This window comes from Dufourea novaeangliae, unplaced genomic scaffold, assembly GCF_001272555.1.
Source record: "Dufourea novaeangliae isolate 0120121106 unplaced genomic scaffold, ASM127255v1 scaffold14, whole genome shotgun sequence".
NCBI lineage: Eukaryota > Metazoa > Arthropoda > Insecta > Hymenoptera > Halictidae > Dufourea > Dufourea novaeangliae.
Window position 1 is genome coordinate 629,833 of NW_015373890.1, and position 16,228 is coordinate 646,060.

Here is a 16,228-nt window from a genome sequence, read left to right on the forward strand (position 1 = left end):
GGGGGAGGATAAGTTCCTGCATATCCTGGCGTGTTGGAAGAATTTTTTGGCCAATAGGTTCACGAGGTGGAGTTCATTCTTTAATTTTTATGTACTTTTCGGGTGGATTTGACCGAAACACAAACTTATTCTTCGGTTATACTATTTTGTTAAGGTATACCTGAATTAATTCAATATCGACAGATGGAAACAGTACAGTCAATTAGGTTGTACCAGTTGCTGATATTTGAACAGTTGATGATCAACCACGATCGGGGTCGTCGACGGGCGATGGGTCGTTGACGGGTTCTCGAGGGTCGATGGCTTTTGGAATTTGATGTGAAATTCAATTGAGTCTAATTCATGAAATATGTACATGTTGCAATTATCTGCACCGTACATGATGGTCAACTTATACACTCTGACATGAAAAATTGGTATTAGTGGAGAATCTTTAATGGTCAATTAGGTGACTGTTTTTATGTTTTTTTTGCTTGCTTTCATAAGTCGTGTTTTGAAAGGATAGTTATGGGATTCCTCTGATTGATTGTAATTAAGCTTTTGGATATCCAGTTTAGGTTGATCTATGATTACACGTTAATCGAAGAACAGCTTGTAGATGGAATGTATAGTCTTCCACAGAAGAATTTTGCGAAACGTTCAAAAATGTGTTGCCACGATGTCCATAAAACTGCGACGAGGAATGGAGCCAATTGTAATGTTCCGAATTTATGATAACTGTGTTCATCGCATCCCTCATCGCGCGATCGGTGCGTATATATCATTGACTGCCCCGATGCTCGTCTATGGATTGGAAATTTACGAGTGTGTTTCGGTGAACGAGCCACGGCATTCACGGGAACGGCGTTTCCAGGGAAGGAAGAATCAGAGGGAGAATGATAAATTATGTAGAAAGCGAATTGGATGTCGAGTCGGGAAAATTGCTCTGCGATAAGTGTCTTTGGAGTACGGATGGTTGAATACTCGTTTCCTCGCTGGCTCGTGTTCGATGTACAACTTGAAATTTTCATTCCTTAAATCTGCCTGCTTGATTCGTGCAATTGTTTCGATCAATGTGTCATTCAGTATTAAATAACCAAATTGTACCATTTAACTTACTGTTACGTTCACTGTATGTGTAACAGATTGGTCGAAATCGTGTCAACCAGTGGAATACTTTCTTATAAGAGACCGTGCTAAATATTTCATAATTCAGCGAATTCGACTCTTTTCCCTTAACAAAAATTTCGAATATTCTTAAAATATAAATAAACATGTATACAAAAAGCCGATACCAATTGTTCTTTAGGTGACGTTGTAAAAAAATCCCCAAAAGACCTTGTAAAATGACATTGTAGACTAGAACACCTCCTTATCGCTATTGAAACTCTTATTTCACGATACCCTGCTTGCTCTCATACCCGATGCAGTATAACCGAACCCAGAAATTTCGATTACCTCAAAAAACACGGTGTTTATTAACATTTGGGTGAATTCTTCACTGAAGAATCGCGTGTGTATACAAAAAATTTAATTCCATTTTGGACGTATGTACATTTCGTTCATATCGAATCGCGTTCTGCACCAGACTGTAACGCGATTTCAGCCGGTAAAACGGGAAATTCCGGCGCGCGGCGATCAAAATTAAACATAACCTTTTTTCTTTTGTTCCCACCCCTGAAGAACGCAAACGAGTGGGGGGAGGGAATTGTGGGTCGATTGCAAATGGAAAAATCACTGAGGATCCTGGGTAGATCGGATAAAACGGAAGTTCCTCCGCAGGTCGAATTAATGAAAAATTTTTTTCCGGCGTTGTCCGTGCCCGCATAAAATTCCCGCGCCGTCGGTTCCGTTCGTATTCACCGGTTTCATTCTCTTCGGCTTTTTCGTTCTGCTCCGACATGTTACTGACAACGGGGTTCCGCGGTCTTCTCGCTCACAAACGTCCCGAGAATTCAGCGCTCACCTACACTGTGTACGCCCGTTTATACGTGTGTTCGTTGCCCGCGCGTGAAAACGCGCCCTCGAGCTCTCCAGCTTCGAAAAAACGCGTTCCGTTTTGCCTTTTATTTCCGTTGGTTTTATCCCACGCTGTCTTAGTTATTCTTCGGTATCGTCAAGTCTGCTGTTACGTCGCACCTCCTTCCAATTTTTTTCTACCGGCCGCTGTCGTGTGAATTGCGTTTTCTCGCGCGAAGCTCTCTGAATAAAGTGTTTTCATCCCTCTCACCCCTATGTTATTCAGAGATTTTAATGGCTTCTGGAAATTGTGAACTGAGAATGTTTATCGGAAGTCGTGTTTCTATGGGGCGATTTATAAGAACAGGAATTAGATAGAAATTTGTTGATTCGAGAAATTGTGTACACTAAAATTAACGCTCTAATGTTTTACTTTATATTCATAGTCTAATTTTTCCGAAGGAAATATGTAGCATAGACATGTGTTGTAGTGATTTAACGTGCGAAATAAGGGAAATAATTGGATGCTTATGGTTCATTGAAACATTCGACTCGAGGTTTAGTAAACTAAGGTCTATATCCTATGTATTTTGTAATAGGTATGTAGTACTTTAGAATCCATTAGTCTACCGTTATGAATCGACCATATCATCGTGTTTGCTAAACACAGGCGTGCACCTTACGTCTGTTCCGCAAATGTCGAGAAATCAAGGATGTAATGCTCTCTACAAACACATTACAAAGCATCATCGTTCAGTTGTCCGAATACTGTACCATCTAACTCGTTCCTACAATCAAGGTTTCACCGTATCACGAAAGACATTAACACAAGCTACCCCAGTGACTAACGTCGAAGTACACATGCAATACACAACGCGAGAGACAAACAGTTCCGAGTCAAGACAAACGTGTACGGTTATCCAACAGCCTGTACGAGTGTTGATTTCACACCGTGCTCAGTTGCAACCGTATTCTCTGCTAAATAATGTAGCATCAAGTTCCCCGAATACGTACCTGCTCGTCGAAATACGAGACTACCCGCCAGTATCCCCTCCCCCTGCCCCGGAGCAATCGCGGTGTTAAAACAGCCACTTACGACGCTGGCACTTCATCAAAGTGTGACTCGAAGGGGATTCGAAACGACCCGGGGATGGATATTCCCATCCCCCTTTCACCCCACGGAAGCCTAGCTACCCGTTCCACGACCGTTTGGCCCCGTTGTCTCATTATCCCCTGCCCTCCTTTCCGTCCGTTCGACGACGATGACAGGTCGAACGTCGTCGACTTCTAATCCGTCAGAAGCCGGTCGTTACCGTGTCAACGTCAGAAACCGGAGACCGTCGCTCCTTAGCTATAACGGCTAGGGATATACAGAATGTCCCAAAATGATGGGACGAGCCTCAACATGAATATTCCTCGTGCAAATACAAATCAAAAAGTACTTTACCGTTTTGTAATCTGAAGCTCCATTTCCGAGATATTAACAGTTTAACGAACTCTAATCAGCTGATCGGCCGGCCACACATACGCGCAGACACGGTGAAGAAGCGCGTGACACAGTTCACTGGCATCTGCTTCTTCACTGTAACTGCGCATACGTGTGGCGAGCTGTTCAGCTGATTGCAATTCATTGCACTGCTAATATCTCGGAAACGGAGCTTCAGATTACAAAACGGTAAAGGACTTTTCGATCAGTATTTGCATGGGGAATATGTATGTTGCGGCTTATCCTATCATTTTTTGACACCCTGTATGTATATATACGTATATACACTCAAGCCGGCCGCGAAGGTTGTGCGTGCCGCATTTTAATGAACCCTCACTCACCGGTCCCCATCTTGTTTTCCAGGGTTGGTGTGAGCCCCCACGGCCGTAGGGAGTCACCGGCTCCCTAGGGGGGGCGCAGGCGGCGAAGGCGGTGGCGGCGGCGCTGGCGAAAGGGGGAGAAACGGTGGGGCGAACCGGAACCGGAAATGGCTGCGAGGTGGCTCCTGCTGGCGCTCCTCGCCGCCTACGCCGCGGCTCTTCCTGATATCATTAGGATAGGTGAGTATCTTTCCAGTGGTGTCCCTCCCCCTCATCTTCTCTACGGCTTGAAAGCCTTTTTCATCCCCCGTTTCTCCATTTTTCTTTCAACCCTCTCCTTCTATCTCAGCCGTAAACGGCGTTTTGTTTTCTTTCCACCTGGTGCTTTGATAGCGTCGGATGACGGTCCAACAATGAAATTGTAAACGATACGTCTTCCGCCGGGCGAAAGTCGACGGGATTTCCAAGCGTAGCCGGTAATGGTTTTTCGGGTAACGATTATACCGGGGTGAAATTACAGCGACGCTACCCGCGGATCCCTGCGAATACGGCGCGGATCGGTAAGCAGAGATAATGGGACGGTGTTATGGAAATGGAATTAAGTTGATGAGGGTTCATTGAATATTAGTGGAATTGTGATTTTCATGCGAGCTAAGGGAGTTTCTTGCTTGGATTTTCCGCCGTTTCTGGTTACTTGTTTCATCCTGGATTATTGGACTATCGTAAATATTACGATCGCGAATTCGCGATTCTCAGAAATCGGCCAATGTTGTGAACGTGTGTGCAGGTTATACTGAATAATTATTGTCTCAATTTTCCATGACTTTCAGTTTGGTTATCAGGTTTCTATCTCACTCAAAATTAATATTTTCCTGAAATATTGCGTGGCTTCTTTTGAGGGATAATTGGGTGTGTAGTCATAATTAGTTAATTTAAGAAGATGCGTTAGTTCATTGTTATATCTCCAGATAACTTTTAATTTCATCTAATTTCTCCATCTAAGAAATTCTCTTATGAAATTCTATCATAATGCTGGAGATCCAGGATATGTTTCGTCATTGTTATTTAATTTTTCTCGTGTTCACTCGGATGTTCACGAATAAGAAATTATCCAGCTGCAGAGTTAAAGACCTGTGCAGACGGAACTTCTGATCCCACCATGGCTCAACGTTAACGTTCCTCATACTGGCCCCTGTATTTGCATAGTCTCCGCGCAAGTAGTAATAGTCGCGCATAGTCAGACAAGTGGGATCGCGAAACAAGACGCGGCCGTTCTTGGAATGTCGAGTATGCAGATAACGATGCACGCGTGAGCATTCTGTCAACACGGTACGTCATGGACGGATTCCGAGTAAATAATGGCTTCTATTTGCAGTTTAACGCCGCAGTCCGGCAACAATGTAACCGCGTAGCGAACAAGCATCTCTGCGATTTCCGTGTCTGTGAATGGACGTTTCAACAAAGAAAGTCTCTTGAACAATTTACTTTTCCACTCGACGTTGTCGAAAATTACTTTTAACCAACAGTAATAACAGACCGATCGAATGAATGAGACTTTTCAAGAAGAATCGAACGTTTTGATATGCGATGTGGTTGTATTGAATGATGCACCAGAGTGGACTGCACAAAACTGGGCAGTTCCAGATTAACAATGGTCAGCAGGCTATAAAATTCTCATAAATGGAACGGTAGTCAGAGCAAAGACAAAAGGACGTCTAGAGACACATTGAACATTATTTACATTAACATCATGAACAGGGACAGATATTACCACTTGAATACAGTTTGATATTCCCTTCTTCCAGTTATTCAATTTTTCAATCGCACAACTGCGTAAACGAAAATTTCTGACCGGTGACTACTGAATTGGAAAACGAACAGAGCATTCTAGTGAACCATCGCAGAATGCAACCCAGTATCGATGTATTATTCGTTCCACAATGAAACAATGCGTGTGATTCATTGAAATACCATTTTCCAAAAGGACACTGCTTTTATCCGAAAGTATCAACGGTAAAAATCGCTCGACATAGGTCTAGAAAATCCTAGGGTTTCATAGTATTGTTAAATGTTTTATTTATGGTATCGTACAAAACATACATTACCATATACCGACTGCGCTCTCCAAGCGTACGAAAATGTTACACTAGTTACCTTAATGCATTCCAGGGACGGGTGTATTCGCGATGTCGAAAGTAGGACAACGGTTCCGTATCAATTGTCAATAATTTCTCAACGGTTTTGTTCTGGAATCGCCGCTGAAATTAAAACGTGACGTCGTTCGTTGCTGCCTTGTTCCGTTTCATTTTGTACAAATTCGCCACAGAAATATCTCGGGACGGTAATTAAACTGGCGTTTTCTGTACGACGCTCGCCTGAATATACAGGCGACGTATCGGTACCGGGTATCAATTTACTCCGTTTTTGTGTTTCAGTCGCGTCGAGTGTCGTCGAGCGCGAACGGTCGACCCGATCGGGCACGAAATAATTCATTAACAATCAATGAATATTCAAGACCTATTAATTCGGTAAAACGACGAAGGGATATGAAGCAACAACAAAAAAGAATACACACATACACACACACACATACTCAGCTGATGAGACAGGAACGGGAGTTGAAACGGGCGCCTGCGCGGTACAAAGTTAATCGACCGATGAAATGAAGCCAGGGGCAGAAAACGTTATCCTGCACGCGATGTTTTTATTCGCTGACTGATAACCTCGATGCCGTTTTACGCGGAACTTGTAATTCGATGATGCCACGATTAACCGTTCTGTTTTGTTCCTTTTTTAATGGGGAGATTCTCGGTTTAATGGACTATTACGTATACATTGGGACGTTAGCTACGGCCAATGGAAGTTATAAGGAAGACTTTATAGGGATTCTAATGTCATTTCTCTGGGTGCGTGCGTGTTATGGTTTTTGAATATCGTACTTGCAAGTTTGAATGAACCCGATGACAAAGGCATTGAAGACGACTGACAGGATTTCGTAGGTTTAAGTAAATGTTCTCTGCGTATGGTATCTATTTCCTTGGAATTAGGCAGAATTGATAACATAAGCGTATGAACATCGTAGAGTGAATATGTATTCCAAATCACCCCACGAGTGACCCATTTCAGGGACCAACGACACTTTTGTTGCACACTGTATACTGTCAATCCCGTTATTTTTCGGACACACTGTGTATATACCGTCCGACAATGAACAATCATAATCCCCAAAAGCTGTGTGAACCCTTATTATACGACGATCTCCGTTCGCAAAGCTGTCTCGACCTCCGAAAGTTCGGACAACCAGAGTTCCATCGTATCGTAGATAAGATCGAGTCGTTAAAAGTTAAAGCGATCCAACGGCGGCAGCCAGTCTTCATTCCGGTATTAGCAGACCGTAAACCCCTGTGTTGTTTTATTTTCATCCCCTCCGGTTGTTCCCGCGTAAGGCGGATCTGTACCCGCCGTTTCAGTCTTTTCTTTTTTTCGCTTTACTCGTCCTCGTCCGTTCCGCCCGATAACGCATCGTCTCTGGAAGTTAATCGATGCCCGCCCCTAACGAGGAGACGTAAATCCATCCCGTGAATTCTATAAATTGTAGAGCGAAGCTGGCGCAGCTGTTCGACCGGTTACTTTATGACGTGGCTGCTTTAATATCAATTTATGGACGACAATTCCTTCCGGCGTTGAATTCGAGACGCGCCGGACACAGCGCCGATCGATGCGTCCTCTTAAACGAGATCGAGCTACTTCGACGTCTCAGCGGCAGACATTTAAGCCGACTTGGTGAATTATTCATTGGTGAAGTTTCCCTCTGGACAAGCGTAAATATCGCGTGTCATTAAATAACCGCGTCTGTTCACAAACGAAATCATAATTTCAAAGAGGTGTATCAGCGTGTTCCTGAAATTCCAAACTTTCCGTCGGCCCCGTTTTCATCGCCGCTACAGGAATCGTTGTCCCGTCGAAGTTTCAACTTTTTTCGAATTCACCGCTCCATCTTCCACCCATCCCGTTCGTTGCATATTAATGCCGCGAGAATTATTTATACTTTACCACCGTTCGCAACTTGAGCTTACCGTGCTTTTTCGCGGGGTAATGCATCTTTTTATGGAAGCTACGGGGTTCTGCTGTTCTTGATGGTCAAGTGGCGTGTATCTAAGCAAGGTTATAGATTAGTTTATTGTAATTAATATTTCATCTGAACTAGCGGTTGTTCCTTGACATATTCCAGTTACTTAAAAGGAATTAAAAAATTTTCGAATTGGGAGATTTTTTTAAAAACTACAGATAGTATACGTTAATATAAATATAATTTTACGTTAAAAACTGAGTAACTTTAGTCTACGCATAATTGTAAAAAGTACGCTTCAAGAGGCGAACTTTGTGGGGCTCTTTCATCCCCTCAAGCCGTTTTCTATCAAAAACAAAGAAATACGTGTTCAACAGTATTTAATCTCCAAAAATTCATGCCAGTTTGAACAAAAAACAAATGTTTGCTCTATAAATGACCCCTTGTGAGTTATTCGACGTGAACAGAGGGGTTCGGACCACTCTAAATTGTCAGTGTTGAATGTAATAAGCAATTCCCACAAGATCACAAACATCGAAAACTGAAGTTCTGTTTTTGGGTCAGACTGACCGAAACAGTGGGGCAAGGGTTAATATTTGAAGCACGCAAGACATCAGAAACCAGGACAAGTTTGTTACGGCGCGACGACGGGAAAGAGGGAGGGAACCGGTTGGACGTGGGAAAATAAGAAAACGCCGTGTGTGCGGGCCCGGCGGTCCTCGTCAAAGTGCCGCTTTAATATGGATGTGTGATTTCCCAGGTGGGCTGTTTCATCCGTCGGACGACAAGCAGGAAGTGGCCTTTCGTTATGCTGTGGAAAAGATCAACGCCAACCGGGATATCCTGCCCAAGTCTCGTCTCAGCGCCCAGATTGAGCAGATAAAACCGCAGGACAGTTTTCACGCTTCCAAGCGGGGTGAGTGCTCCTATTCCATGCTCGTTCATTCCACAATTAAACTCGTACACACACACACATACACGTGTTCCGGTTTGAAACCTTCACAGTGTCGTTGTCAGTGTACTCTGTTGTTACCGTGCGAATATTTACATCCAGCCAGAAGCGTTTTCAATTTTCTCGCGCGTAAACAACGGTGTCATGACGGTCGTCTGATCATCGCGGTTTCGTTCTACTTGCTGTAAACGTTTTACTGGAGTTTCACTGACGCGCGCGGGTTATGGTATTCCGCGACTGTTATGACACGGGACAGATAGGGGCGTGATTACTGTCGAATAATAGAGGACGAATGGTGACTGAACTGCGGATTTTTTTTATGCAGAATGGCATTTTACGAGGTAATTCATGAAGACGAGAGGAAATGTTGAAATTTCTTTCTTGTCCTCGGTATCTTACTGGATTCAGAATAAGATCATTACTTCTGATGAAAGTTTTATCTTTTGTTGCACTTTACAGTGGTTTATAGACTATACATTCATCAAATTCGCGGACTGATGGTAACGATGAACATTTGTTTCCTGATTTTTAGTCAAAGTAATATTTACTTTATGAAGCTTTTGATCTATGAACGGATCTTTATTCGAAATAACATTTTATAAAGTAATTTAAAAAGACAGAATTAAAAACAGGAACTTTCTTTCCTCTTAGAAAGTTTATCGTGCTAAGAATAAGACAAAAAAACTTTGAAACCTGGTGGAAATTTTGTCTTATATGGCACTTCACATATACCATTATGCTATAAATGCATAAAATCCGCAGTCTATTGATTACTATAGGTGAAGGGGTTCAACGACTAATAATTTTACAGTTAGAATAATAATACTTCATATTTGCTTCGATACTTGTCTGACCATTACTGGGACGTTTCACTGTCGCCACTGCTCTTCAGGTCAAACTTACATGTGAAAAGGTAGAACACTTTGAGTTATACTACCATGTTTGTTAGATCTTCGACTTTCTTCGTAAGTCTTCGTGTAATAGTCTTTCCGTAAAATCCGTACACAGCGTCAGTGTTTCATACAACTATACAGCGCTTCAATTTCGTCCCTCAGCTTCTTCCACTGGAATGATCGAAATTATATAGGTATACCATGCACGTACCATCACAGCGGTGTTTTCCTCCAGACATCGTAAAGGTAATTCAACTTTCGTTCAACTCTCTCTCTCTTTCTCTCTCTCTCTCTATCTTCCTTCCTTCCGATTTCTCTCGTATTCCTGAGCCTGCGCGCGTTGCTCGAACAATTTTCGAACTTCTTGTCCCGCCCGTATATACGGGAAATAGACTTACGCTTCCGTACTGAAGATTTCCTGTGCCAGTTTGCGCGCGGTGTCTTGCTCTCGTCAATGTTCCGTGTTCGCTACGGAACAAACTTTCTTAACGTTGTTACCCAGACCCGCGTTGTTTTCACTGGCTGATATACACAATGCTCCCTTTACTTTCTTAACTATAAGTTTCAAAACTGGAAATTGTTGTGAATAGAGATTTTATACAAAATTTTATGTAAGGTATCACATTCTTTTCTGTTGAAATTGTACTGATACAAGCAGCAGTATTCGTAGACTTTCCGATTCTATATATACATATATTCTAAAGTAAAGTGGTCAGTTTTAGCAACGTCAATGCATAATTGACAAAACCTATTTCTCCAATACCGTTCGATACGAAATATTTCTTACGGATGGTCCTCCTCGATTCCCCTTAATAATAATCGGATAAGAGGAAAGTTAAAGGTTCGATTAATTAAAAGTAAATCAAGTTAATTTCCTTCGACGGTATTAATTACTGCCGCCTTGGTCGGTTCGATCAGATGCCGCGACGAAACGAAATGTAATTACAGGATCGAATGGCCAAGGCGTAATTATCATCGAAGTGACAGGACGACACTCGTCGGAAATACGTAGCTCGGTGCGATATTAATGCGGACGCCCGTGCCAAACGCGATAATTATTTTCAACAGCGTCGCAATCAGCCAGGGAACTAATTATCGACTCGGGGCATCGATTTATTAAACCGAATTATACGCTTTAAATGTTTCTGTTGTCCCGTTCGATCGTCGCCGACGTGGAAAGCGCATCGCGAACCGTACGTGGGGGTCGCGTCGTCGCTCGATGAACCCACATTTGGCGACGCTCCATGAATATCACCCCCTCTTGGGGCGATTCCGTTGACAAATCTGTGTTTGTAGGCGATCATTTCATCCGACCATAAAAACGGGTCGGCCGCACCTCTAATGTTGCGGCCCGGCTAGCTGACTCGATTTATGGCTGGACTTTCCTCAACTTTATCTCGTTCGCGGACGATATATCGCGATGGCGTCGTTGGGGGTCGAAGATCTAGTAACATCGCCCGAAGAAAGATGAACTTGGTTGGTGGATTCCTACGGAGTGCAGATGTTTTCGTTTCGATTCACCCTTGGGTGACGAACTTGGGTCACTCGGGACAGAGACTTTAACCCTTTCGCTCCTACTGTCGGATATATATTTTATCTACTAAACGATCCCGACATATTATGGGATAAATATTGACACTACTTTTTGTTTCCGTGCTGGGATTCTATATCTTTCAATAACATTTATGAAAATGATAAATTACGTTATATAGCAGAATAAATTTGGCGCTAATTCAACAAGGTCACTTTCCATCAAGAACACGTGGACTATTAGATCCGTATCACCGAAGGCTTCCACGAAACCGCTGCCGAATCACCTCTCACGCTCCATAATTATCCTCGGAAGTCCTGTTGATCCAGTTGTTCCGTAGACGTTCACGGTGACAAAAAGTCGACGGTGATCTCGTTTTCGACCTGGCCTCGCCTCTGGGTAATTCCTTTCGACGGTTAAACGGGAATAAACTCCCTATAGATCGGAGGCAACGCGGGCGGCTGTAGTTCGTCTTCCGTTTGTTCGAGTCACGGTCTCGTTCGAGTTTTTGGGGCAACAAACTCTCTCTCCCTCGCTCTTTCTCTCTGTCTTCCTAGCATTTCGATGGAGGGAAAGCTCGCAGGGCCGTTTCGGTGTTCTTCCCGTTTACTGTGTTTTTACGAGACGACGGCGAAACATGACCGAGTGTGTCGGGGGTGCCTTTGTTCGACCCGGTCGGCACACCACGCGGTGCCACACGTAATACGGTTTTACGGTCTCTCCCCTTCTCTCCCTGGTTGGCTTTCATCTCGAAATTTCTTCGTGATGCTCCGTTCGTTTTCTCCGTCAGGGAAACACCGGGAATCGAGCCGTGAACGGATGACGTGTGATGGAGGATACCGACAGGGATTTGATTATTCGCGACCGTGCTTACACGTGGCGGATTTGTGGTAAATATTGTGACGACGCCCAAGCTGAGACGACGAGCTTGAAATGAATTCGTCGGGGTCGATGAAGTTAATCCTTTGCACTCGGAGCGTCTTAAGTCTTTAGGGTTAGGTGGGTTAATAACTGTCACACCTTTGCTTAGCTTTTTATGCATGGTGGGATATATTTTAATTCACCTCGAAAAGTTGAAGCTACTCATAGTCATAGAGTTTAATATTTTATGTTTATATAATTTTTTTTGCATTAAAAAAAATTCTGTGCAACCAGGGTTTTTATTTTCCTTAAAATCGTGTGCCTCGAAGAGTTAAACTGTGCAAGATTCCAGCCTAACCAGACGATGACAATCGAAACGAAAAACCCCAGTCTGGTTCAGTCTTGACTTTCACGTTTTTGCACGCCGTGCACGCGTCGAAATTGGCCCTGGAAACAGATGGAACGGGAAGGGAGAAAAGGGTCTCACCGCAGCCACCGTTTTCCAGCCATTCAAACAGGGAAAACGGCTCTTCCGCCGACATTGTTCGTGTTTCACTTTCGTTAAGCCAATTTTCTAAAACCACACGGTGGGACGACGGAAAGTTTGGGACACGGGACCGTGGGAACAACGCGAGCTGCGACCGCCGCCGGTGGTGGGGTTGTGGATAGAGAACCCACGGCTCTAATTTTCCCCGTAACTTTTACGGTTTCTTCTCCGACGGCATAGTTTCCGAAACTTCGGCGAACGTATCGGGCCATCGGAAAGTTCTTTGACGCCCACGGCGATTTCGCTTGGCGGGGATCTATTTGCCTTCTCTTTCCCCCTCGCGTGAAACCGTATACCGTCCAATTAAGCATAATGGAAGGAAAACATTGTTCTACGGGACGAGGGTGCTGTAACAGAAGAACCCGCGCGGGGACGATACCGCGAACCTTCTGGGCCACTATCGTGTCTCTATCGTGGAACTTCACTTTCTTGGCGAACCGATAGCTTTTTATGTTCGACCCACGACGTAACTCGTTGACGTTTGTGTTCGTTTCTCCACATTGGGCTTTGCCATATCGTGTATAGTTGGATTTGAATGGGTGTTGTTAATCACGGTACGTGTAGTGTAACATAAAGCAGAACTAGGGGATGGTTCTCGAATTTGGAGCCTAGGTTGGACCACTTCTGTAATTCGTCATGTGTAAACAATATGTGGTACTAATATACTAATTTAGTTAATGCAGTCACCAGTATCATACACATATTGTTTGCCGGACGGCACAAATTGTTTACACATGACAAGTTACAGTAGTGGTCCTACTTAGGCGATGCTCTAAATTCGTGAACCTTCTCCTATATTTAATCTTCGTATAATGAATCCATTTTGACCGATCTGTAGCAATTGCCATATTCTTTTCAGTTATGCATATGTAAATGTAATATACGAACTTGAAGATATACAGACAATTTTATGCATAATTCTCTCTTCAAACCTGCTTACCATGGAAATTCAAAATGACCCTGCATTCTTCTGCTGTATCTGTCCGAGACCATCCGTCCTTCGAGGGTTAACTAAATATAAAACGATACGCTATGTTTGAAATTCCAGATAATTATTCTAGAGACCGTACACGCTATTGTTACGCTAACGCTTAAATCCACACAGCCGTCCTTCCACTGGACAACCACACAGGCCACCAATTTCTACAAAACTCTCAGTTTAATAGTTGAAATGTTAGGGTGTATTCAGCAAGCAGTAGGTAACTACTTTCTTATCTTTTGGTCTTTATTCCACACTACTTACAATAGAAAATTTGCCTACGTCTGGTTTCTGATAATTAGCAATGAAGTAAGGGGATCGAAGGTTCTATCGATCTTTATCCTTGAACGATAGCATAGATTCTTCATCTATCCACGTGACAGGTGTTAACCAAAGGTTCGAAGTTACTACCTCGTGTTCAAACTAGTGCAAATTTCTTAAATTTCATTAACCCTCACTTGACAGATCTTATTCCATTCCTATATTCATCACCACTTATCACTAACGGTACTTTATCCTCATCACAGGTTACACATACACCTGACCACCAGTGTGAATCTGGCTTTACAGGATCCACCTGGTAAAAAGTACAGATAATAAAAAATGCTAATAATTAAAAATCCGCAAATTCTGTGGTATGTCATTTGTGTAGCAAATGAGCGATTTATATGAACGTGTTACCAATGTTATTAATCCAGAATTCATTTAGCTATCCCCTACCACCTCAATTCCCACCCTTCCTCAGCCTCCCCATTCGACAAACGTTATCAGAAGGTCCCGTGAAAACAAATCGTCGCGCTTAAGCCGCACTCGTCGCCGGTGTTTGCGCGGCTGCTAATGAGTAGGACGTGCACCACCTGGCCGTCCTGTAATTACTCACGGGATCGGTCGTTGCCGCGTTTAATCGTCGCCCACAAATCGACGACTTGTTAATGGAGAATAGTATAAACGGTGGAGTAAATGTTGAACGATATTTCCTGCTGGTGGAGGAGGGTAGAGGTGGAATTACCAAACAGAACGTCGATGTGCCCGCTCGACCGCTAGCTCGTCGTACACGCTCGAAACATCGGGATTATCGTTTGTCGACGAACGATAATTCTTTCTCGACGAGCGATTTCACCCAGGCTTGCGCGATTTATCGTACTGGCTGATTACGAAGATCGTGATTAATTCTCGGTCGGCGCAGGCGCTCACGATTATTTCGATTCTGTCCCCCGTTAATCGCGTCGCGTTTTCGAATTCGCTACAGGGTGCTTTTTTTTTTCTCCGTTGATCGGTTATTTTTCGTTTTCGCGAGCCGGCGTTGTTGGCGCCGAGATTAATATCCTTGTTTTTTTTTCCTCCATTTTTTTGGGTCGGCCAACGAGAGAACGAAAGGTAATTTCCAGTTACCCGCTCGATGGACCAGGCCGCCGCCTGTAAACTTTGATTTGCGGAGAGGAAATTGTTTGAGGGCTGTTACGTTTTAATTAAACCACACCCGGGAACTCGGCTAATTCCGCGACGGTCTCGATAAAGCTGATCAACGAAATTGCGTTTGCACGATCGCTTTATGGACTTTTCCTCGATTCGCCGTCGCGTTCGCTGGAAAAATTGTTGTAAAGGGCTGTTCTTGATACATTTTTCACTGCTTGGTGACTGGGTCGGGAGGAGCTGGTGGATGGAAACTAGGGCTTGTAAGCGATTTATGTTTTGGGTACTTTTAACACTTGGTATATGGTCTGGACTGTTTCAGTTTCTGGTAACAATTATTGAACTGATCAGTATATAACAACTAAAACTGAGGCACTGAATTCTTTGTGACTTTATTTTCTCCGTTTCATGTGTTATTTCATTATTAGACTTACGATTTGGTCTGTTCACTTAACGGGACTTCTACTTCTGGGTTTTAACGACCAAATTCGTTTATTTGGTGGAGACATGATAATACATTCAGACTTCTTTAATCCTGATCCCTTGTGTCAATTCGACACATTTTTATTCTAAGAAATAATGTTATTCTGTCATGTGGAGGAAAATGTAGCTGATGCTTAGTGACTTTTACTCACAACGACCAATTATTCGTTTATTTGGTGGAGACATGATGATACCTTCAGGTTTCTTTAATCCTGATCCCTTGTGTCAATTCGACACATTTTTCTCCTAAGAAATAATGTTATTCTGTCATGTGGAGGAAAATGTAGCTGATGCTTAGTGACTTTTACTCTAAACGATTTGCAAATTTCACTATTTATCTTTTCATTATAACTAGACTGTCGTTTTTTTTGTATACAAAATTACATTTCACTAAATAATTCACAAAGACAAAAAAACAAAAGTAGGATTTCTTTTGCGATTAAGTACATATTTTTGTAAGATCAGCAATAAAATAAACGATGAACCTTTTGTCTTTTATCGTATTCCACAGAGCCCTATAGGTTATAAATGCATAAAAACCGCGGTCTAGTTCTGACAATAATCTTCTTCAAAAACATTTGAAATATCCAACTACAAATCAAAGCCATTACCCACCATGTACCCAAGAAACTTTACCAAAATCCAAGTAACAAAACTTCGCGTTATCTCCTCACTATCCATCTCCTAAGTGTACCCCGAAACCATTTTACTAAACCAGCAGACGTGTGTGATTCAATAAGAACCGGTAAATTTCAC

At 43.0% G+C, this 16,228-nt stretch overlaps 1 protein-coding gene across 1 annotated transcript in view; it reads left to right on the forward strand.

The window, feature by feature from the left end:
• The first annotated feature begins 3,887 nt into the window (after positions 1-3,887).
• LOC107186231 (glutamate receptor ionotropic, kainate 2) overlaps positions 3,888-16,228 on the forward strand; it is a 178,409-nt gene continuing 166,068 nt past the window's right edge. The window contains exons 1-2 of the mRNA XM_015574057.1: positions 3,888-3,984; positions 8,574-8,729. Of these exons, the coding sequence (XP_015429543.1) occupies positions 3,912-3,984; positions 8,574-8,729 (229 nt within the window). The 5' untranslated portion in view covers positions 3,888-3,911. The remainder of the gene's footprint in view (positions 3,985-8,573; positions 8,730-16,228) is intronic.